The sequence below is a fragment of the Pelophylax lessonae genome (assembly GCF_965119305.1).
Source record: "Pelophylax lessonae genome assembly, chromosome: 5".
NCBI classification, from domain to species: domain Eukaryota; kingdom Metazoa; phylum Chordata; class Amphibia; order Anura; family Ranidae; genus Pelophylax; species Pelophylax lessonae.
In genome coordinates, this window is record NC_138772.1 from 35023285 (window position 1) to 35047590 (window position 24306).

Below are 24306 nucleotides of genomic sequence, written 5' to 3' on the forward strand. Positions count from 1 at the left end.
TGTGTTCATTCAGTAAGCCCATCCCCCACACAGTTAGAAAACACCCCCTAGGGACACATTTAACCCTTTGATCGCCTCTGGTGTTAACCCCTTCCCTGCCAGTGTCATTATTACGGTAAGAGTGCATATTTATAGCACTGATTACTGTAGTAATGTCACTGGTCCCCCCAAAAGTGTCAAAAATATCAGTTAAGGCCCGTACACACGTACCGATCGTCGGCATACAAACGTCGGCGGACGAAAGATCTGCCGATTGTACGCGTGTTAGTATGGTGCCTCCGACAGCTGTCTGCGCACAATCCGCGGACAAAAGTCTTTCTTGCAAACATGAAAATTTTTGTCTGCGGACACCAGAACGGACGATTGTTCGCCTGTCAGTACAGAATTCGGCCGACAGACCGCAGATTTGCAAGACTGGGCATGCTCAGAAAATTAAAAACACAGGGAAAGTTAACCATTACATGACATCACTTCTGCAGTCAGCTGAAGTCTGCAGACAAAATTCTTGTGCTGTCCTTGTGCTGTCTTTGCACTTTTCAACAGACACCGACATCCCGGGGAGAAAAGACGAACATTTGTATGCCGACGATCGGTACGTGTGTACGGGGCTTTAGGGATCCGATCTGTCTGCCGCAATATCGCAGTCCCGCTAAAAATCACAGATCGCCGCCAATACTAGTAAAAAATATAAATAAATAAAAATGACATAAACCTTTCCCTTAGTTTGCAGACGCGATAACTTTTGCGCAAACCAATCAATACACACTTATTGTGATTATTTTTTTTACCAAAAATATGTAGCAGAATATATATTGGCCTAAATTGATGAAAAAATTTGATTTTTAAATTTTTTTTTCATTTCCAATAATTTTTATTGAGTTTTTGCTTTCAAATCAAATCAAACATGAACAAATGAAACAGAATGAGTCAAACAGTACAACAATACAATTCACAAGAAAGAATATGAAGCACATGGAGCTCATGAGAGGAAAATCAGGTAAAGGAGTACGCATCAAAATCAGTTTCAGAGGATTAACCATGAAAACCATACCCCTCCCATAGTTTGCCACAAAGCTCAGAGCGCCCGGTCACCAACATGGCGATGTGTGCCCAGGCATCTCCGAAAGGTGCGTGCCGCCCCCCACCTGACCTCAATCACTTCAGGGTCATAGGGCAAGAAGGGTGAACGCCACAGTCGGAGCTACCATGGGGTCAGCGACCCCTGACCCCAACCTGGCTAAATCACAAAGTCATAACAAATCTGGAAGAAGACAAAAAAGGAAAGAAAGAGAGAGAAGTAGAGATAGAAGAGATAGAAGCCCAGGAGTGAGCACCTCTATTCTAGCATTGCTATGTTAAGGGGGCTCAGACACATCCATTTACATATTTTTTTATTGGGAATGTTATATAGCAGAATGTGAAAAATATATATATTTTTTTTTTTTTCAGAATTGTCGCCCTTTTTTGTTTATAGCGCAAAAAAATCGCACAGGTGATCAAATACCACCAAAAGAAAGCTCTATTTGTGGGAAAAAAAGACATCAATTTTATTTAGGTACAGCATCGCACGACCACGCAATTGCCAGTTAAAGTAACGCAGTGGCAAATCGCATAAAATGGCCTGGTCATTAAGGGGGTAAAACCTTTCCGGTTCAGAAGTGGTTAAACCTTATAAACTATATATTACAAACAATACGGTGATTGTGCCTGCACGAATGCTTAAAACATCCACATGGTCATTTTCTCTTATACAGTAAACCCCCTTCCATCGCGGGGGTTACATTCCGGACCCACCCGCGAAAAGTGAAAATCTGCGAGATAGAAAAACCCTATTAAGATACACTGTAGGCATGTTTTTCTCTATCGCTCATTGACAGACGTAGTCTTCTTGATTCTCAAGAGCTGGGTTATGTTGTCTCCGCAGGAGTAGGACTAGGCAGAAAGACAAAACGTTCTGGCTCCACCTTAGGGGCAGTCCCTGAGGGTATATCCTCCCTCTCTCTGCTACAGGGAATCAGTTTTTTTCTGTCTAGTCAGGAGTAAGGACCTAAGCTCCTTGCTGGGATCTTTTTGGTCCTGGCAAGATTTTTTCTTTAGAAGAAATATTTTTTAGGTAGTTTTTTCTCCAGTGTTTTTTCCTGTGAGATCTTCAAGCAAAAAACGCCGGACTGGGCGACACTTGTGGTCACCCCAGCCGGCCTACGAGCGCGCGCAGACCATTGCATTGCGCTTGGTCGGCCGCGACACATTCAAGTAAGTATGCGGGGCCGGGCGACGGGCTGGATGTTGAGATCCAGTGGTCACCCCGGTTTCTGCCTACGAGCGCGTGCAGACCAGAGCTCCGCGCTGGGTCGGCCGCGACGGAGTCCCAGTGGAGGGACTGACCTTGCGAGTTAAAAGTCTCGCTTGGACGCCAGGAACCTGAGAGTTGAGGCGTCCGGAGTGGTCCACAACCCCCCACCCCGGTGGAGAGGGTATTGTGAAGAGAGGGTGCCTGTCGGTTGGGTATGGTGAGTAAACGTTCCCTTTTTTCTTTCCTCGTTATGAGGCAGTATGAATTATGGGCCCCTCCATACATGGTCAGTATATATCTGACACTAAAAGTCCCCCTTGTAAATACAGTATGTGTTTGTGGGAAGTGGACTTGGTTTGAGAGCTAACACTCTACCCAGCAGACTGTAGCATTGCAGCAGACATAGGAGGTATAATCCTACCTTATTTGTAGTGTATCTCCTGTAGATCTATCAATCGCCACTCAGCAGAGATGCAGGTGGATGTGCTGGGAAAAACGATTTCGGCGGTCCGCCGCCATTTTGCCGTAGACCAGGTGCATGCATGTCCTCAGGTCACGCCGGCCGCCATGTTTTTGGAGTCTAATGTCTCCTATATGGGGGCGGCCATGTTTCATGAGCCCAGCTACCTCGTGGAGAGCTGGGAACGCCGGAAGGCGTACACAGGGGGCGGAGCCACGTCCTTCTACCCGGGAAAAAGCAACAGCTCCTTCCAGTCTGTAAAGACAGACGCTGACTGCAGTTGGTTGGAAACTTCACTGCATCGGTTGGTGAGCCTTGGGGGTCTCTCTCTCTCTCTGTGGGATCGAGAAGCAGGTACTCTGAGGGGCGCTATTGCGCTAGGGGGAGACACATAAAAAAAAAAAAAAAAATTTAAAAAAAAAAAAAAAAAGAGGTATTTTTTATTTAAAAAAAAAAAAAAAAAAAAGTTTTTTTGTGTTTTCTGGCAAAGGTGTCCTGAATTATCATGGACCCTGCCACTCATGTATCTCCTCCGGATCCCCTCGAGGGGTCTGCGGGATCCTCCAGCACCCCACTGACGATTAAATCATTGTCCGCTATTATGGAAGCTTGTGTCCCGGGTGGAAGTGGCTTGTCAGGGACAGGGCGCAAGTAAGCGACCCCCGCCTAACCCCTTATTATCTGAAACCTCGGATTCAGACTCTGAGCCTATTTCTGCAGTTGCAGGTACTTCATCTGGGATTGGTGTCTCGGGTCCTGTCTTTTCAGACAGTGAGGAGGATGTTTCGGCATCAGCCATAGCCAGAGAGGAAGCGTTGGTAAACGCACTCATTGTATCTGTTCAAGAGACCTTAAGATTACAGGGTATTCCGTCAGAAATAGCTGAAACTGAAATCCCTTTTGGGACTAAAAACGCATCTAGTGGCGAAGGTTTTTTCCATTGCCCAAATGTTTTGGCAATCCAATCAAAGAAGAATGGAGTCTGCCAAAACGCATTTCTACTATTTCTAAACGCATTAACAGGCGTTATCCGTTTGAGGAAACCCTCATTAAGAAATGGACAGAACCACCTGTGGTGGATTCACCAATTGCTAGATTGAATAAAGCCAAGGTTATTCCTCTAGAAGACGCTTCGTCTTTTAAAGATCCAGTGGATCGCAAGATAGAAGCTATGTCTCGCACCATGTTTACCTTGATTGGATCAGCTTTCAGACCAATAATTGCTATTGGTCTGGTTTCACAGGCTGTAACTGAATGGACCAAGTGGTTACGCCGGGACCTAGAAGAGGTCCCTCAGGCGGTATCAGATTTGTTGGAACAGATGATACAGGGGTTACAGTTTGTGTGTGATGCGGCGTTAGACGCCACTTCATTATTGGCGCGAGCATCTGTCTCAGCGGTGGTTGTCAAGCGTACACTGTGGCTAAAAGGTTGGTTAGCCGACCAAGGTTCCAAAAAAGCATTGGCTAATATCCCCTTTTTAGTAGAGCGTCTATTTGGAGCCAACTTAGATGAGATCATTAAGGATCTCACGGGTGGAAAGAGCACCTTTTTACCGCAAAATTTTAAAGGTAAAGGAACTCGTCAAAGACGAGGGCCTTCTTTTTCTGCTCACAAGAGGTTTTTTTCGTCCCGCGGGTGAAAAAATTAAGTCCTCCAAAGCTCCTGCAGGAGGCGTCAGGGGTCGTTGGTCGGGCAAGCAAAAGCCCGCCCCCTCTAGACCTGAAGATAAACCGTCCAAAGCCTGAAGGTGCGCCCCCCACCCATAACTGGGGTGGGGGGACGTCTTCGCCGGTTCCCGGATCCATGGCTTTCCAGAATCCCGGACAGATGGGTTTGCGAAGTCATAAGGTCAGGGTACAAGATCGAGCCTCGATCTCTCCCACCGGCGCGATTCTTCCCTTCCAATAGCCGACTATCCCCGGATCGTTTAGACGATCTGTGGAGAGCAGTCACGGATTTACTACAACAAGGAGTGGTAGTCCACGTTCCTTGGACAGAACGCTTTCAGGGGTTTTTATTCAAACCTATTTACAATACCCAGGAAAGAGGGCAAAGTGCGTCCAATTCTGGACTTAAGGGCACTCAATTCTTTTGTCTACATAAGAAGATTCAGAATGGAGTCCATTCGCACAGTAGCAGCCTTTCTGCATCCAGGGGATGTCCTAGCGTCCATAGACATCTAGGACGCATATCTTCACATTCCCATTTTCGCAGGACATCAGCGGTTTCTACGTTTTTCCGTAGAAGAGAACAACTATCAGTTTGTGGCGTTACCTCTCGGTCTCGCCACGGCTCCGCGGGTCTTCACGAAGGTGTTGGCCCCAATGTTGGCACTTCTGCGCCAAAGAGGCATATCGATTCTAGGTTACCTAGACGATCTTCTGCTTCATGCAGAGTCTCCTCAGACCTTGCTACAAAACATAGAAATTACTATGATTTCTTTACAGGAATTCGGGTGGCTGGTGAACCAGCAAAAGTCATTTCTGGTTCCCACCCAGAGGCTCGAATATCTGGGTCTAATTCTAGACACAGTCAGGACAAGAGTTTTTTCTTCCGGTAGGGAAACTCCGAAAGATTCAATCAGCAGTCCACCAACAGCTGGTCTTCCCTTCGGACTTGCATGAGGGGTCTGGGGTTGATGGTGGCTTCCTTCGAAGCAGTCCCATTTGCCCAGTCCCATACCCGAATTCTTCAGCAAGAGATTCCTCTCAGATGGAATCGGAATCCGGAATCCCTGGACAATCAGATCCGATTGAGCAAACAGACCAGAGAGTCTCTGGTCTGGTGGCTTCGGTCTCCGATGCTCAGCCAGGGAAAGTCATTTCTGCCAATATATTGGACGACAGTGACCACGGATGCCAGTCTATCCGGATGGGGAGGAATTCTCGGTCAGTTATCTGTCCAGGGACTTTGGTCCCCGGAAGAATCCAGGTTACCGATAAATGTATTGGAACTGAGAGCGATCAGACTTTGTCTGATTCACTGGACCGAGCAGCTCCAGGGCAGCCCGGTTCGGATCCAGTCGGACAACGCCACGGCCGTGGCTTATGTCAATCACCAGGGGGGCACCAAGAGTGTCCGAGCGGCCAAAGAAGTGGCTTGCATTCTTCGCTGGGCGGAACGATTTGTTCCAGCAATCTCTGCGGTGTTCATTCCGGGGGTGGAGAATTGGCAGGCAGATTATCTCAGCCGTCAGACTCTGGATCAGGGGGAATGGTCCCTCCATCCAGACGTTTTCCACCAGTTGTGCCTACGATGGGGCACCCCGGATATGGATCTGTTGGCATCTCGATTCAACAGGAAAGTTCAGAGATTCGTGGCTCGCTCCCGCGATCCTCTAGCAGAAACCGCAGACGCACTGATCGCCCCGTGGGGGCAATACCAGCTAATGTATGCCTTCCCTCCTCTTGGGTTACTGCCAAGACTTCTTCGCAAGATAGAGGAGGAAGGAATTCCAGTAATCCTGGCAGCTCCGGACTGGCCTCGTCGAGCTTGTTACGCCGACTTGGTCAGACTGATGGCGGACGTCCCGTGGAGACTTCCTCTCAGGGAGGATCTACTGTCTCAGGGACCGATCTTCCATCCTGCTTTACGATCGCTGGTTTTAAACGGCCTGGTTATTGAGACCCAGGTGCTGAAGGACAAGGGATTGTCAGCTTCAGTTATTCCTACTCTAGTTAAAACAAGGAAAGCGACTTCCAGAAAGATTATCATCGTACATGGAAGTCTTATATTGTGTGATGTGAATCCCTTGGGTTCCATCTACATCTTTATTCGGTAGTCCGAATATTGGCTTTCTGCAACAGGGAGTTGAGCAGAAGCTGGCCTTGAGTGTTATCAAGGGTCTGGTTTCAGCATTTGCTATCTTCTTTCAGAAGCTTTTGTCTACTCATTCCTTGGTGCGGAATTTCATCCAGGGGGTGCGACACCTGGCTCTGCCAGTGCACGCGCCGTTACCATCCTGGGATCTTAATTTGGTGCTGTCGGTTCTTCAGACACCTCCCTTTGAAAATATCAGGGAGATTCCCTTGCTTACTTTATCCCAGAAGGTGGTCTTCTTGGTGGCTATCACTTCTGCACGCAGGGCGTCAGAACTGGCTGCATTATACTGTTGTTCCCCAGATCTGGTGGTTCATAGGGATAAGGTTGTTCTTCATCCGAATCCATCCTTCCTTCTAAGGTGGTTTCAAAGTTTCATTGAATAAGGACAGTGTATTGTCCTTCCTATGTCCTTAGCCCAATCATCCTCGAGAATTTGCATGGCATTCCTTGGATGTAGTTCGGGCGATCAGGATATACTTGAATACTACGGATTCAATTTGTAAGACGGATTCACTGTTTGTGATCACGGATGGCCCTAAGAAGGGGTTGCCTGTTCTGCTGTGACCATCTTTAGATGGATCAGACAGACGGTGGTATAGGCTTATTTTATCTAAGGGTCGGGATCCCCCGTTCCCTGTTAAGGCGCATTCTACTCGGGCGCTTAGAGTTTCCTGGACCTTCCGCCATCAGGCGTCAGTGGTTCAGGTTTTCAAGGCGACTGTTTAGTAGTCGGTTCATACCTTTACAATATTGTATAAGGTTTATGTGATGGCATCGTCAGATGCCTCTTCTGGCTGCAAGGTTCCTGCAGGCCACTGTTTGAGGAGACTGTTGGTCTACCTCGAGGATTTGTGGGGTAGGTCTCATCTGTTTACTCGATGAGTCCTTTGATACTTCTGGTTGGCTCCGGTTGGGCCTTCTAGATTGGATTTTGATTCTGTCAATCCCACCCCTCATTTTGTGGCACTGCTTCTGGATGTCCCAGCTCTTGAGAATCAAGAAGACTACGTCTGTCAATGAGCGATAGAGAAAAATGGATTTTTGTAAGATCTTACCGTAAAATCCTTTTCTCTTAAGCTCATTGACAGACGTAGTACCCGCCCCTCTATCATTGAGTTGGGTTGGGTTAAATTCTCTATACTGCTTTAAAACAGAACTGATTCCCTGTAGCAGAGAGAGGGAGGATATACCCTCAGGGACTGCCCCTAAGGTGGAGCCAGAACGTTTTGTCTTTCTGCCTAGTCCTACTCCTGCGGAGACAACATAACCCCCCAGCTCTTGAGAATCAAGAAGACTACGTCTGTCAATGAGCTTAAGAGAAAAGGATTTTACGGTAAGATCTTACAAAAATCCATTTTTTTTTACTGTCATTGTACGTGTAAAAGCATTTTGAGGTCTTTAAACACACTTTTAAAACAATAGAAACTAATTTAAACACATAAAAGATACTTAGAGACAGAGCAAGTAATATTTAATTTTTAATGATTTATATACAGTGCCTTGCGAAAGTATTCGGCCCCCTTGAACTTTTCGACCTTTTGCCACATTTCAGGCTTCAAACATAAAGATATAAAACTGTAATTTTTTGTGAAGAGTCAACAACCAGTGGGACACAATCATGAAGTGGAACGAAATTTATTGGATATTTCAAACTTTTTTAACAAATAAAAAACTGAAAAATTGGGCGTGCAAAATTTTTCAGCCCCTTTACTTTCAGTGCAGCAAACTCTCTCCAGAAGTTCAGTGAGGATCTCTGAATGAACCAATGTTGACCTAAATGACTAATGATGATAAATAGAATCCACCTGTGTGTAATCAAGTCTCTGTATAAATGCACCTGCACTGTGATAGTCTCAGAGGTCCGTTTAAAGCGCAGAGAGCATCATGAAGAACAAGGAACACACCAGGCAGGTCTGAGATACTGTTGTGGAGAAGTTTAAAGCCGGATTTGGATACAAAAAGATTTCCCAAGCTTTAAACATCCCAAGGAACACTGTGCAAGCGATAATATTGAAATGGAAGGAGTATCAGACCACTGCAAATCTACGAAGACCTGGCGGTCCCTCTAAACTTTCAGCTCATACAAGGAGAAGACTGATCAGAGATGCAGCCAAGAGGCCCATGATCACTCTGGGTGAACTGCAGAGATCTACAGCTGAGGTGGGAGATTCTGTCCATAGGACAACAATCAGTCGTATACTGCACAAATCTGGCCTTTATGGAAGAGTGGCAAGAAGAAAGCCATTTCTTAAAGATAGCCATAAAAAGTGTAGTTTAAAGTTTGCCACAAGCCACCTGGGAGACACCAAACATGTGGAAGAAGGTGCTCTGGTCAGATGAAACCAAAATCAAACTTTTTGGCAACAATGCAAAACGTTATGTTTGGCGTTAAAACAACACAGCTCATCACCCTGAACACACCATCCCCACTGTCAAACATGGTGGTGGCAGCATCATGGTTTGGGCCTGCTTTTCTTCAGCAGGGACAGGGAAGATGGTTAATATTGATGGGAAGATGGATGGAGCCAAATACAGGACCATTCTGGAAGAAAACCTGATGGAGTCTGCAAAAGACCTGAGACTGGGACGGAGATTTGTCTTCCAACAAGACAATAATCCAAAACATAAAGCAAAATCTACAATGGAATGGTTCACAAATAAAAATATCCAGGTGTTAGAATGGCCAAGTCAAAGTCCAGACCTGAATCCAATCGAGAATCTGTGGAAAGAACTGAAAACTGCTGTTCACAAACGCTCTCCATCCAACCTCACTGAGCTTGAGCTGTTTTTCAAGGAGGAATGGGCAAAAATTTCAGTCTCTCGATGTGCAAAACTGATAGAGACATACCCCAAGCGACTTACAGCTGTAATCGCAGAAAAAGGTGGCGCTACAAAATATTAACGTAAGGGGGCTGAACAATTTTGCACGCCCAATTTTTCAGTTTTTTATTTGTTAAAAAAGTTTGAAATATCCAATAAATTTCGTTCCACTTCATGATTGTGTCCCACTTGTTGATTCTTCACAAAAAAGTACAGTTTTATAGCTTTATGTTTGAAGCCTGAAATGTGGCAAAAGGTCGAAAAGTTCAAGGGGGCCGAATACTTTCGCAAGGCACTGTAGTAAAATAACATTACAGAAAAAAACGCAATATACCGGGACCGCAAAAACTGAACGGCGATGGAGCGGGGGTTTACTGTACATAATTCCCTAAGCATGGCTGCCAATTTGGTGGAACTTAAAGCGGAGTTCCACCCAAAAGTGGAACTTCCGCTTTAGGGAGTCCTGACCCCCCGACATGCCACATTTGGCATGTCATTTTTTGGGGGGGGGAGCGGGTACCTAGTTTTGATAGGTACCCGCTCCCACTTCCGCTCGGAGCGCCGCGGCGCCCTGAGCGGAAGTTCTCCTCTCCCCCTCCCTCCCTGCAATCTTCTGGGACACGTCAGAGGTCCCAGAAGATTGCCGGCCAATCACGGCGCGCAGCGCGACTCGCGCATGCGCAGTGGGTACCCGGCTGTGAAGCCGCAAACTGTAACAGCCGGGTGCCCACAGCAGTGATGCCGGCGCCGAGGGAGAGGATCGAGGCTTCCGGCGGCCGCATCGCTGGACCGTTGGACAGGTGAGTAAATGGCTGGAACTCCGCTTTAAATAGCCATTTTAATAGCCATACAGGCTGTAGAGCCAGCCAGCACAGACACCCATAGCCACTAACATAGCCGTCAAGAAGGATGAGCAAAATTGGGAGTTTTGTAAATAAGAACTCTGATGTGCGTGGTATAGATATTAAGGGGAACCCCACGCCAAAATTAAAAGAAAAAAACCCAGCATGGGGTCCCCCCAAATATCCATACCAGACCCTTATCCGAGCATGCTGCCTGGCAGGCCAAGAAAGTGGAGGACGAGCCGAGCGCCCCTCCTCCTTGAACCATACCAGGCCACATGCCCTCAACATATGGAGGGGGGGGGGGGACTCTGCCCAAAAGCACTTTGTCCCCATGTTGATGGAGGCAAGGGCCTCTTGCCCACAACCCTGGCCGGTGGTTGTGGGGGGCCTGCGGGTAGGGGGCTTATTGGAATCTGGAAGCCCCCATTTTACCCATTCACCAAAAATGTGTAAAAAGTGAATAAAGACAATACACGAGTTTTTGCCAATTCCTTTATTTACAAAAAAAATGTTCCCCAAAATAGATCCATCGTCAATCACGACGCCCGCTGCACCACCAGACCTGAAAAAGGAAAAACCTCCGGTTTCGTCTAAGGCTCCCGCCGTATGCCTGCTCCGCCGTCTGATATTTCTAAAATAACAAAATTCTTTACTATTTTCTTTGCAGATTTGGATACATCCGAGTCTCCAAATAACCAAAAGTTTGCCCGAAACAGAACTGAAACGCATTGCACATGTCTAATATTTATAAAGCAGCGAATTCACCACCAGTGAATGTTTGGTGAAGGGTACATTCACTGTTTTATAAATATCCCCCATGGTGGGATTTTTATTTTATTTTTTGTCTCTCTGGTTGAACTTGTTAGACTTGTATCTGTTTTCAAGCTAACAATGTAACAAGCCCCCAGCAGTGTTCAGTTTATTCCCTATTGTTCTTAGGCTGTGTCCTGTTGCTTTATCCATGCTGATGTCATTGTTCATTTCTTGTTTTTCTTGCAGTAATAAACCGCTGATGGTGATCCACCATTTGGAGGATTGTCAGTACTGCCAAGGTAATCTACCCATCCAGATTCCTGTCCTCACACAAGACAATATTCCTCTTCTATGGGGGACCCACATCACACCCAACCTTATTCAATATGGCATCCTGTAGCAAGTGACCAATGTAAATGTGTCTTTCATTGGCCAGTCTCCTTATTCTAAAGTCTGATTGGTTTCTATAGATTGATTAGGCACATCATTGTTTTAATAAATAATCATGTGGCTTGATTAAATTAAGCAGCACTGGGTTTTGGGTTCTGTTTCTCTCTGCCCCTCTGCCCCTCTGCCCCTCTGCCCCTCTGCCCCTCTGCCTCTCTGCCTCTCTGTCCCTCTGCCTCTCTGCCCCTCTGCCTCTCTGCCCCTCTGCCTCTCAGTCCCTCTGTCCCTCTGCCCCTCTGCCTCTCTGTCCCTCTGCCTCTCTGTCCCTCTGCCTCTCTGTCCCTCTGCCTCTCTGTCCCTCTGCCTCTCTGTCCCTCTGCCTCTCTGTCCCTCTGCCTCTCTGTCCCTCTGTCCCTCTGCCTCTCTGTCCCTCTGCCTCTCTGTCCCTCTGCCTCTCTGTCCCTCTGCCTCTCTGTCCCTCTGCCCCTCTGCCCCTCTGCCTCTCTGCCCCTCTGCCTCTCTGCCCCTCTGCCCCTCTGCCCCTCTGCCCCTCTGCCTCTCTGGCTCTCTGCCTCTCTGCCCCTCTGCCTCTCTGTCCCTCTGGCTCTCTGTCCCTCTGTCCCTCTGCCTCTCTGCCCCTCTGCCTCTCTGCCCCTCTGCCTCTCTGTCCCTCTGCCTCTCTGTCCCTCTGCCTCTCTGTCCCTCTGCCTCTCTGTCCCTCTGCCCCTCTGCCCCTCTGCCTCTCTGCCCCTCTGCCTCTCTGCCCCTCTGCCCCTCTGCCCCTCTGCCTCTCTGCCCCTCTGCCTCTCTGCCCCTCTGCCCCTCTGCCTCTCTGTCCCTCTGTCCCTCTGCCTCTCTGTCCCTCTGCCCCTCTGCCCCTCTGTCCCTCTGCCCCTCTGTCCCTCTGCCCCTCTGTCCCTCTGCCCCTCTGTCCCTCTGCCTCTCTGCCCCTTCGCATGCAGTCATTGGGGTGGATATACTAAAGGCAAATTAATTGTGCACTTTGCAAGTGCAGTTGCTCCAGAACTCAGTAAATGAGGCGAAGCTTTACATTGCAAAGAATACCCAATCACATACATGGAAAAAAAACAGCATTTTTGCTAGCACATGATTGGATGATGGAAGTCAACAGAACTCTTGCGCATTTAGTAAGCTCTGGAGCAACTTCACTTGCAGAGTGCACAGTTTTTTTTTTTTTTGCCTTTAGTAAATCCACCCCTGTGTGTCTTCTCCTATGTTTGGGTGGGTTTTCTCTAGTTGCATACTGCCAGGCGATATGTATACTGCTGAGTCCGAAACGACAATGAATCCCCCCCCCCCCGAGGGCCAGGACAAGGGGTGGGCAGGAGGGACGGCTGCCCTGGGCACTGTGGTATCGAAAGGAGATTGGAGGGGGGGGATTCATGTTTGGAGGGTGGCAGGGGATAAGAGTTGTTATAGGAGGGGAAATTAGGGTGGTTTGCTAGGAATGCTGATTTGGAGGGTTTGTGTTGGGAGGGGGGATGGAAGAAGAGGATTTGTGCTAGGACAGGTGGTTTGTAGGGTGTGTGCTAGAAGAGGTGATATGGTAGTGGGGGGAGGGAGTTTGTGCTAGAAGAGGAATTATTTTATGGGGGGGGGGGGTTGTGCTAAGAGGGATAATTGAGGGGGATTTGTGCTGGGAGGGAAGATTTGGAGTGGGGGGGAAGAGTTTTTGTGCTTAGAGAAGAAATTTGAGGGGTAAAGGATTTGTGCTGGGGGGGGTGATTTTATTTTGGGGGAGGGGGATTTATGCTGGGAGGGAAGATTTGGAGTGGGGGGGGGGAGAGTTTTTGTGCTTAGAGAAGAAATTTGAGGGGTAAAGGATTTGTGCTGGGGGGGGGGTGATTTTATTTTGGGGGAGGGGGATTTATGCTGGAGGAATTTGGAGAGGGGTGGAGGGTTTGGGTATTTGGGTGTGGGGGGGGGGGGCAAAGATTTGTGCTGACGGGGGATTTCAGCAAGTTGTACTGGGAGGAGGGGGGAATTTGTGCTTAGGTGATAAGCATGCCGATTAGTGCTCATTTTTTTTTTTTTTTTTGGAGGGGGGGATTATGCTGGGGGGGATTTGGAGAGAGAGAGGATTTGATCTTGGAGGGGGTGGAAGGCAGAGATTTGTGCTGACAGGGGGATGGAATTGTACTTGGAGGACGGGGAATTTGTGCTTAGGTGATAAGCATTCAGATTAGTGCTAAATATATATTTTTTTTTGGGGGGGGGGGTGGAATTTTTTGCTGACACATAATGCCTATACATTTGAGGGGGGGCACAGTTTGTTATGTTTGTCCTGGGCTCTAAATGACCTTATCCTGGCACTGTTCCCCACTGTGGGCTGCAGGAATTACTATTTCAAGGCCAATTCACACTGCAACGCAGGAGCGAATCGGGGAGGGGGGAGAGAAGAGGAGGGAAGCCAGCAGCACTGCCGGGGGTCATGGCATGGGGGGGAAACGCAGGCAGTAGGGGGAATCGGCACCCTACAGGGTAATGATTAGGGTGTGCCCAGGCACATCTAGCACACCCTAGGCATGTGGTAAAACGTATGTCACTGCATATAGTGTGAAATGGCCCTAAAGCTAAAGTTTAATCTGCATGCATTTTTCCTTCCCTGCTTTCTCATTTACTTTCTCATCAACATGCTAATTTCTAAGGGATAAAGAAAACTTTTTATTTTCATTAGATCCGGTGATATGTAAGCTCCAGAGGTAGAGGCTCTGAAAATACTACTTTATAATATGTTGCCAATAAATCACAATAATTATATAAATATAATGCTTCTACAAATCTCTTCCATCAGCTCTGAAGAAAGTATTTGCAGAAAGTGAAGAACTTCAGATACTGGCCAAGGAGAACTTTATCATGCTCAACCTCATGGTATGCGGATTTACTAAGATTCTTCTTCTTTTATTCACCATCATGGTAACATCGACTAATGATCGTTTAATGATTCTTACTCTGAATGGTCTAAGGTTATCAGTGGTGTACCCCAAGGTTCAGTTTTGGGACCCTTACTTTTTGATATCTTTATAAATGATATTGGGCCTGGGATTAAAAGTACCATTTCAGTCTTTGCAGATGACACTAGGCTATGCAATTGAATAACTTCCTTTCAGGATGTCTCCAACTTACAAGTCAATCTCAATGCACTGTTTCATTGGGCAATTATGTGGCAAATGAGGTTTAATGTTGATAAATGTAAAGTTTTGCACTTGGGGGGTAAGAATATGCATGCATCATACATACTAGGGGGAGTAGAACTGGGGGAATCCATAGCGGAGAAGGATCTGGGTGTTCTGGTAGATCCTAAGCTTAATAATAGCAATGCCAAGCTGCGGTTTCCAAAGCAAGCAAAGTCCTTTCTTCTAATAAGAGAGAAATGGACTCCAGAGAGAGAGATATAATTTTGCCCCTGTACAAATCATTAGTAAGACCTCATCTGGAATATGCAGTTCAGTTTTGGGCACCAGTTCTCAAAAAGGATATCGGGGAACTGGAGAAAGTGCAGAGAAGGGCAACCAAACTGATAAGAGGCATGGAGGAGCTCAGCTATGAGGAAAGATTAGAGGAACTGAATTTATTCTCTCTTGAGAAGAGGAGATTAAAGCGGAGTTCCACTCAAAAGTACCCCCTGACATGCCACATTTGGCATGTCATTTTTTTTTTGGGGGGGGGAGCAGGTACCTAGTTTTGACAGGTACCCGCTCCCACTTCTGCTCAGACAGCCTAGTCAACATTGTGATTGTCAACACAGAACTCTGGGCTGGGAATGTACACAGCCGATCACTATGTCCTGGTCGTGAATACTGGCCGGGACTTGCTGACAGGCTCCTGCTGTGTACAATTGCAGCAGGTGCCAGTCGGGGGGGGCGTGCATGCGCATGCCCTGCACCCGGAATTAGTAGGCAGTGATGTATGGTGACGTTGATTGGCCTACACCAGCCGCCCATCCACAGTGCAATGCGGGCGGTCGGAAAGTGGATATTTTTGAAAGGGGAGTTCCAGGCAGTGCTTTAAGTGCGCCGGTACTCAGTACCGCCACATCCAAATATGGCTCTTGAGCATACCGCCACCTCTCCGTGCGCCTTAGCGTACCAGTACGCTCATTTTGGACATCTGCGCCCTCAATTGCCCCCCCCCCCAAGAATATTTCCCACTCCAAAGCCAGACCAGTCACCACCAGTAAGTCCCCCTGCTCCGGAGTCCCAGCCCAGGCCAAGGGGGGGGGGGTGCTCTGTGGGGACCCTGATGTGGGGTGGGGGGGGGGGGGGAAATTTATAGGCTATAATAGAGTACCGGCACCTCTTTTGGGCCACTTAAAGCACTGGTTTTACCTTTACATAGATGCGTTGGTCCAGCTTGAATCTATGCATATACCATACCTGAGGGATCCCTCTGGAAGCTGGACATCTCTGTATTAGTCAGTGCTACTCCACTGATTGCCTGTTTTCCAGGTCCCGTGCCAAGCGGGTCATCTTCTGCTTGGCACACACACCATTCAGAGATAACTGCATTTTCTCAATGAATACAAAGCGTTCTCTGATTGGACAAAGCAGAGAGAGGCGAGGCAGTGATGTCACAATCTCCACCTCCCCACCTTACAACCATCTGTGAATGGCGCCCATGCCAAGCAAACAACCTCCTGTGTTCACTAAGCCGCAGGGCAGCCACTTGGCATGGGATCCAGAAGAAGGTAGTGATCATTGGAAGTAAACTTACAGCTGTGGCCAAAAGTTTTGAGAATGACACAAATAATAATTTTCACAAAGCCTGCTGCTTTTGAGTTTTTAGATCTTTTTGTCAGATGTTACTATGGGATACTGAAGTATAATTACAAGCATTTCATAAATGTCGAAAGCTTTTATTAACAATTACATGAAGTTTTTGCAAAGAGTCAAAATTTGCAGTGTTGACCCTTCTTTTTCAAGACCTCTGCAATTCGCACTGGCATGCCGCCAATCAACTTCTATGCCACATCCTGACTGATGGCAGCCCATTCTTACATAATCAATGCTTGGAGTTGTTCAGAATCTGTGGGGGTTTTTTTTTTTCACCCGCCTCTTGAGGATTGGCCACAAGTTCTCAATGGGATAAAGGTCTGGGGAGTTTCCTGGCCATGGACCCAAAATTTAGATGTTTTGTTCCCCAAGCCCCTTAGTTATCACTTTAGAATGGCAAGGTGCTTCATCATGCTGGAAAAGGCATTTTTCCTCACCAAACTGTTTTTGTAAGGTTGGGAGAAGTTGCTCTCGGAGGATGTTTTTGTACCATTCTATATTAATTGATGTGTTCTTAGATGAAATTGTGAGTGAGCCCAATCCCTTGGCTGGGAAGCCACCCCACACATGAATGGTCTCAGGATGCCTTATTGTTGGCATGACACAGGACTAGGGTAGCGTTTCCCTTTTCTTCTCCGGACAAGGCTTTTCCGGATGCTCAAAACTATCGGAAAGGGGATTCATCAGAGAAAATTACCCCAGTCCTCAGCAGTCCAATCCCTGTACCTTTGCAGAAGATCAGTCTGACCCTGATGTTTTTCCTGGAGAGAAGTGGCTTGTTTGCTGCCATTCTTGACACCAGGTCATCCTCCAAAAGTCTTCTCCTCACTGTGCGTGCAGATGTACTTACACCTGCCTGCTGCCATTCCTGAGCAAGCTCTGCACTGGTGGTGTTCCCCGATCCTGCAGCTGAATCACCTATAGGATACAGTTCTGGTGCTTGCTGGGCTTTCTTGGGCGCCCTGAAGCCTTCTTCAAAAATGAAGTCGGAATGTTTTTTATGGGATTAAGTTAATTTTCATGGCAAAGAGGGACTTTGCAATCAATTGCAATTCATCTGATTACTCTTCATAACATTCTGGAGTACAGTAAACCCCCCTCCATTGCGGGGGTTACGTTCCGGACCCAGCCGCGAAAAGTGAAATCTCGCGAAATAGAAAAACCCTATCAAAATACATTGTAGGCATGATTTTTTTACTGTCACTGTACGTGTAAAAGCATTTTCAGGTCTTTAAACACACTTTTAAAACAATAGAAACTCATTTAAACACATAAAAGATACTAAGAGACAAAGCAAGAGCTATGGAAAACACAAAAATATTTCATTTTTAATGATTTATATAGTAAAATAACATTACAAAAAAAAACGCGAATTACCGGGACCGCAAAAACTGAACCGCGATGGAGCGGGGGATTACTGTATATGCAAATTGACATAATAAAAACTGAAGCAGCAGACTTTGTGAAAATTAATATTTGTGTCATTCTCAAAACGTTTGGCCATGGCTGTACATTGTCCTCTGCTCAGCTGGGCTTTCAGATCTGACACAAAAGTGAAAGCTTTAATAAATTACCATTATTTTTTATTTTTATTTTATTTATTTTTTTACGATTTACTACAAGGGTTTTTAAACTTTCTAAATAAAGGGCCAGTTTATTGTTCTTTAGACTTTAGAGGGGACGGACTGTTGTTATTAGGAGTAGAAAAGGTCCCGATGTCAGCGGGAAATAACAATGCCCCATATTTGGTGTCATTGGGAGGAATTGTGCTCCATCGTTGGTGTCAGTGGGAGAGATTGTGCCCCATTGCTGGTGTCATTGGGAGGATTCATGCCCCATCATTGGTGTCATTGGACCCAATTGTTGGTGTCAGTGGGAGGAAATGTGCCCCATATTTGGTGTCAGTAAACAGAATTGTGCCCCATGATTGGTCTCATTGGGCCCAATTGTTGGTGTCAGTAGGTGGAATTGTGCCCCATTCTTGGGGTCAGTGGGAGGAATTGTGCCCCATCATTGGCATCAGTAGACGAAATTGTGCCCCTCCTTGTGCATCATTGTGCACAGTTGTTGATGTCAGTGGGAGGAATTGTGCCCCATCGTTGGTGTCATTGGGCCCATTTGTTGATGTCATTAGGTAATTGGGAGAAATTGTGCCCCATTGCTGGTGTCATTGGGAGGATTCATGCCCCATCATTGGTGTCATTGGATCCAATTGTTGGTGTCAGTGGGAGGAAATGTGCCCCATATTTGGTGTCAGTAAACAGAATTGTGCCCCAAGATTGGTCTCATTGGGCCCAATTGTTGGTGTCAGTAGGTGGAATTGTGCTCCATTGTTGGCATCAGTAGACGAAATTGTGCCCCTCCTTGTGTGTCATTGGGCACAGTTGTTGATGTCAGTGGGAGGAATTGTGCCCCATCATTGGTGTCATTGGGCCCAGTTGTTGATGTCATTAGGTCATTGAGAGAAATTGTGCCCCATCATTGATGTCAGTGGTAGGAATTGTACCCCATCATTGGTGTCAGTGAACAGAATTGTGCCCCATCATTGGTGTGATTGGTGTCATTGGGCCTAATTCTTGGTGTCATTGGGAGGAATTGTGCCCTTCCACTGTTAGTGGAGGGTGGGATTATCCCATTGTTTGTATCAGTAAATAAAAAAAATGCCTAATGTCTGGATAAAAGCAAACTAAGGGCCACATCTGCCCCCCGGGCTACAGATTGCAGACCACTGGTTTACAAGATAGGTAGGAAAAAGGCAGCTGGGAGCCCTTTCATAAGACAGGCGGCGGCAAGAGGAATGCAGAGGGGAGGGGCCGTGTCAGCCTATCGTACCTCTGCATTCCTCCTGATGCTACCTGTCCTGCAGAAAGTGCTCAGAGCCAAGAGGCCGCCATCTCCTTCCTAACTGTGTTATTGGACAGACATAGGGGGGAGAAGACGGGGAACCCAGTCCAACCTCCAAGCTGGGATTAGGAAGTACCTAGCAACATGGGATAAAATACTTCATTGACTTTGCCCCGGGGAAGAGGGGGTTTGCAGAACAATGAAAAAAAAAAATTGATAGTTTTTCTTTAATACTACGGTACTTTATTTATTTATTAGTTTGAGCACAGATCACACTTGTTATTCTTGTTGTAATGGCTGGACTACAAACATGTCTGCCTTAGGGCTCATTTACACACCCAGTGGATCACTTTTCAGAGGGTGTTTGACAGGTACTGAGGAGCCCTTATGTTGCCCCCCACCCCCTGTTTTAATGCCTTAAAAATCTGCTCCACTGCCCTACAGCCACACGCATTGTTCAGTGCCTTGCAAAAGTATTCGGCCCCCTTGAACTTTGCAACCTTTTGCTTGGGAAATCTTTTTGCATCCAAATTCGGCTTTAAACTTCTCCATAACAGTATTTTGGACCTGCCTGGTGTGTTCCTTGTTCTTCATGATGCTCTCTGCGCTTTAAACGGACCTCTGAGATTATCACAGTGCAGGTGCATTTATACAGAGACTTGATTACACACAGGTGGATTCTATTTATCATCATTAGTCATTTAGGTCAACATTGGATCATTCAGAGATCCTCACTGAACTTCTAGAGAGAGTTTGCTGCACTGAAAGTAAGGGGGCTGAATAATTTTGCACGCCCAGTTTTTTAGTTTTTTATTTGTTAACAAAGTTTGAAATATCCAATAAATTTCGTTCCACTACATGATAGTGTCCCAATTGTTGTTGATTCTTCACAAAAATTACAGTTTTATATCTTTATGTTTGAAACCTGAAATGTGGCAAAAGGTCGCAAAGTTCAAGGGGGCCGAATACTTCCGCAAGGCACTGTATGTGGTTGCAGGGCATTAGAGGCGTGACCCCTCTCAAGTGGATGAGTTACGTGCAGCAGGTGGTACTGTGGGCCACGCACAACAGCAAAGGTAACCTTGCAGCACCTCTATGCTTTGCATCCCCACCCAATGCCTTAGGAAGCTTAAAGAGGAGCCGTTGAGGGCAGTAAAAATGTGGCTCTGTAGCATGTTTTACCCCCCCCCCCAAATGCAAGTGTAAATGAGGCCTTTCGATGACCACACGCCCTCATTTTTATTTATTTTTTTATCTGATCAATGTGCAATTCAATCAAAGCAATCCAATCTGCAAACCATCAAATTCAATTCAATTTAGATCAGATGTCAATCAATCAGAACATTATTGGTTTTGCATCAACTGGCAGCACTGAGATACTTTGTTAATGAAAGTGATTGTATTTCGATTGATCAGATTATGAAATTGGATGATGGATACAGAGATGTAATTGATTACTTTCGATCCTATCTTAGCTATCGATGGAAATCCACTTCCCCGTGTGTCGCTGATGAATCAAATGAGCTGTTGGCTATAGATCAGTTATTCCTATTGGAAGAGATTAGTCAGAAAAGAAATCGATCATTTATCAAAGTGTGTATGGCCACCCTTACGTGGTGGATTGATGGGATTTGTAGTTTACACAATAAAGCAATAAAGATAAGCTCCTTTTGTGCTTTCATTTCGTCTCACGGGAAGCTACACGGCATTTTTGGCAGGATCAGCAGATATTTTCTGTACTTCTCGGAAATGTTATTAGACTGAAAAAAAAAAAAATGAATGTGACCGCCACATCTATTGACCAGTAGGCTACAAAATATTACATTTTTGTTGTGGGGATTAGGTACACTTTAATATATATTACCAGGAAAATGTAATGGTTGTATTTGATGAACAAACTGTTGTAAAAATGTGATCAGTGTTGTATCGCTCTCTCTGCCCCCTTCTCCTGCTCTAGCACGAGACTACAGACAAGAACCTAGCACCGGACGGGCAGTACGTACCCCGGATAATGTTTGTTGGTAAGGACTGGATGTGATGTCATTTTATTTTTGGCCTAGAAGTAGAAATATTGCTACATTTTGATTTTGCTCTCCCGCACCCGTAATAGTGTTAACCTAGTCTAAGAACGCATTGGGCACAAAATGAGACCTACAACATCTATAGCTCCCTCCTAGTTAGAGTAGGCTGCTGTAATCAGTGGAGCAGGGGTTAATTAATTGGGGCTGCTCAGGGTTTTACAGGCTGCTGCTCTGCTACTTCCCCCTGTCTTCTAGAGATTTCTAGAACCTGGTGGAAGGGAGGACAGAGTTTGCAACCTGGATATTTATGGAACTTCAGCCAATCCTTGGGGAGGTGTACCCAGAAGGTGGGGAAGATTCCAGAATTAGTCTGAAGCCTGTTCAGCAGGAGCGGCTTGCAGTATGTGGGTGTGGTGCAGTGTTCCTTGGTCCAGCCAAGGAGAACCTTGTTGAGGGGCCTTGCTCTCCTGGGAAAAAGGCGGGGAAGGAAGCCAGCCTGAAGACACCAAGGTCCCAGCTAGGTTTGGCTGGGGGGGGGGGGGGGCTGCTATTCCCAAGGCAACCCAATAATCCAGAGGGTCAGGAGAGAGCTCACAGAACGGAGGCGGTGGGAAGCTGTGGGAGAGAGCCCAAGTTGTCAAAGAAGTGGTGTGAGTCTACATCTCCATCACTAGGAGGAGCCTGGAGGGATATTGGCAGGAGGCAACCGATGATCCTGGTGAGTATAGTATAAAGTGCAATACCCGTCTACAAATTAAAACAGGTATTTTATTAGCTAATGCTAAATATTTGCAGAGACCCTTTCACTAGACCATTCATTTCAACAACAATTTTCCCATGAGATTATTAGCATTATTTTTATGCATTTTTTACCTGTAAAAGACAACCATATTGGATGTGATGTCAGCAGCTCCAGCACCCTCATAGCTTTCATTTAAATGAAAGTCTATACTATTCCCCTTCATTTTGGTCCAGCTACTATATAAAAGGTTAGGAAGGAAGGTGAGGTGAATGGCGGAGAAGTTGGGCCAGCACAGGCCTTAGACCCTCCCAGAAGAGAAGGTATTTATGATGTGCAAAAAAGGAGGGGACTGTGCTAGGGAATTGACTCTTCCTGAAGAAGTTGCTGGCAAGATTAGAAGCACGTTGCAAATCAATATAAAATAATTTTGTGGAAAGAAAAAAAAGCATTTTTCAAATATTTGTTTATGTACCTTTTAACTGTGTTTTTTAACTTGGGGGGCAGCGCATCTTTAAAACTGGGTGGGCACTAGTGCCATCTTTGGATGATGTCTAAATGTTATTTACAGAAAGAGAAAAGCTGAAGCGGTTTCCTTTCAGACTGTCTGTCTCTGATTGAATATATAAAATAAAGTGCAGCGCAATCCTATGTTTACACATTACACAGTAATGGATAAATACATTATATTTGTATGAATCACATATAAATGTGAAAAAGTCCTGAAAGGTGCAGGGTGATAGACAAAAGGGAGAAATAGTCCTTCTTTATAGGTGTTGGCATGAACTCCACAATGGTGTATAATAAGGTGCTCATATCTTCCCCCCACCTGACATTCTCTGCCTCTCACCTCAGAACATAGACCCTACAGGGCCAATCCGCATTAGGTATTCAGATCACTCTCCACTGATATCAAACACGGGGCCAGTCAGCAATATTCAGAAATCATTATGATCTCAGACTCTTCATCTTATGTAGATGGTCACTCTGGAAATCACCTTTGTGGCATATAAAATAGAATGGAAAAAATCGAATGCTCTCTGTATTGCTTAACACTCATTTATTAATAAGGAATCAAAATGCACTCACATAAAATTGTAGATATTGGAGCCAAATGCAGAGCATGCAAGCGTGTCTCTGCGTACTTCCTATTGTTTTCCAAAATGGCCGTGGGTCACGTGACTTCCCCCCGTACGCGTTACGTCCTTCAATAGGGCGGGACTTCATCAGCGGGGATACCAATAGACGTCACGGACCCTGCTTTTAATGCCAAAACTCCGCCTACCCTCTGACTGAAGCGAGGGGAGGTGAACGTTTCCTAGGTGATGAGGATCGCTTCAGTCAGAGGGTAGGCGGAGTTTTGGCATTAAAAGCAGGGTCCGTGACGTCTATTGCTATCCCCGCTGATGAAGTCCCACCCTATTGAAGGACGTAACGCATACGGGGGGAAGTCATGTGACCCGCGGCCATTTTGGAAAACAATGCGCATTGGCCCTGTAGGGTCTATGTTCTGAGGTGAGAGGCAGAGAATGTCAGGTGGTGGGAAGATATGAGCACCTTTTTATACACCCCTGTGGAGTTCGTGCCAACTTTTTGTTGGGGTCTCTGTTTCCATCACCTATAAAGAAGGACTATTTCTCCCTTTTGTCTATCACCCTGCACCTTTCAGGACTTTTTCACATTTTATATGTGATTCATACAAATATAATGTATTTATCCATTACTGTGTAATGTGTAAACATAGGATTGCGCTGCACTTTATTTTATATGTTTACAGGAGGTTTTATGTGATTGCCCTTGAGTGTCTAGCTGCTAGTCCGCAAATTTTTTAAATTATATTGTTCAGCGCTGAATATTATTTTCTTATTGATTTAGTTGTCTCTGATTGAAACCTTCCATTGAGCTGTACAGAGGAGGTAGGGATAGTAACAACTTCTCTGACTCATTTAGCTGTGTGTGTATTCTGAGCTTCAAGAACTGAGTGCTGTAAAAAATAGGACTTTTTAAAAAAAAAAAGCAGTTAAGACCCAAAGCTGCACCTGTTGGCTCGAGATAGTAGATAATAAAGCAACCATGTCACTAGAAATTAAAATTTGGAATCTCTAGCTCTGCAAAAGAGTGAGGATCAGATTTGTCCCCCATCAGACAGGTAAGTATTCAGTGTCCTTGTTTAGAGGATGCATCTTTTTTCAAGTCTTTTATTATAGTGACAATTTCACTTTAAAGCACGGGTGTCCAACCTTTTGGCTTCTCTGGGCCACATTAATTGTAGAGAAATTTTCTCGGGCCGCATATAAAATATATACTATAGTTAAGGTATATAAGTAATAAAATGCTGCCACGCCCTTCCCGCGCCGCCGCACCCCCCGCACTAATTTAACACAACTAGAGGATGATCAAATGAAATGGAATCAGTATACAGAGGTTTACTTCTTCTGAGAGATATTAAAGGAACACTCTAACTACCATGACCACTTCAGTGATTTGAAGTGGTCATGGTGGGAGGAGTCAGAAACACTGCATATG

General features: G+C 45.9%; 1 protein-coding gene across 1 annotated transcript in view; it reads left to right on the forward strand.

Moving 5' to 3' along the window:
* The window catches only part of LOC309556418 (uncharacterized protein), a gene marked incomplete at its 3' end in the record, with an annotated part of 185571 nt that overhangs the window by 41312 nt on the left and 119953 nt on the right, over positions 1-24306 (forward strand). Inside the window, exons 4-6 of the mRNA XM_082258884.1 lie at positions 11243-11295; positions 14199-14275; positions 20978-21041. Coding sequence (XP_082115010.1) covers positions 11243-11295; positions 14199-14275; positions 20978-21041 — 194 coding nt within the window. The remainder of the gene's footprint in view (positions 1-11242; positions 11296-14198; positions 14276-20977; positions 21042-24306) is intronic.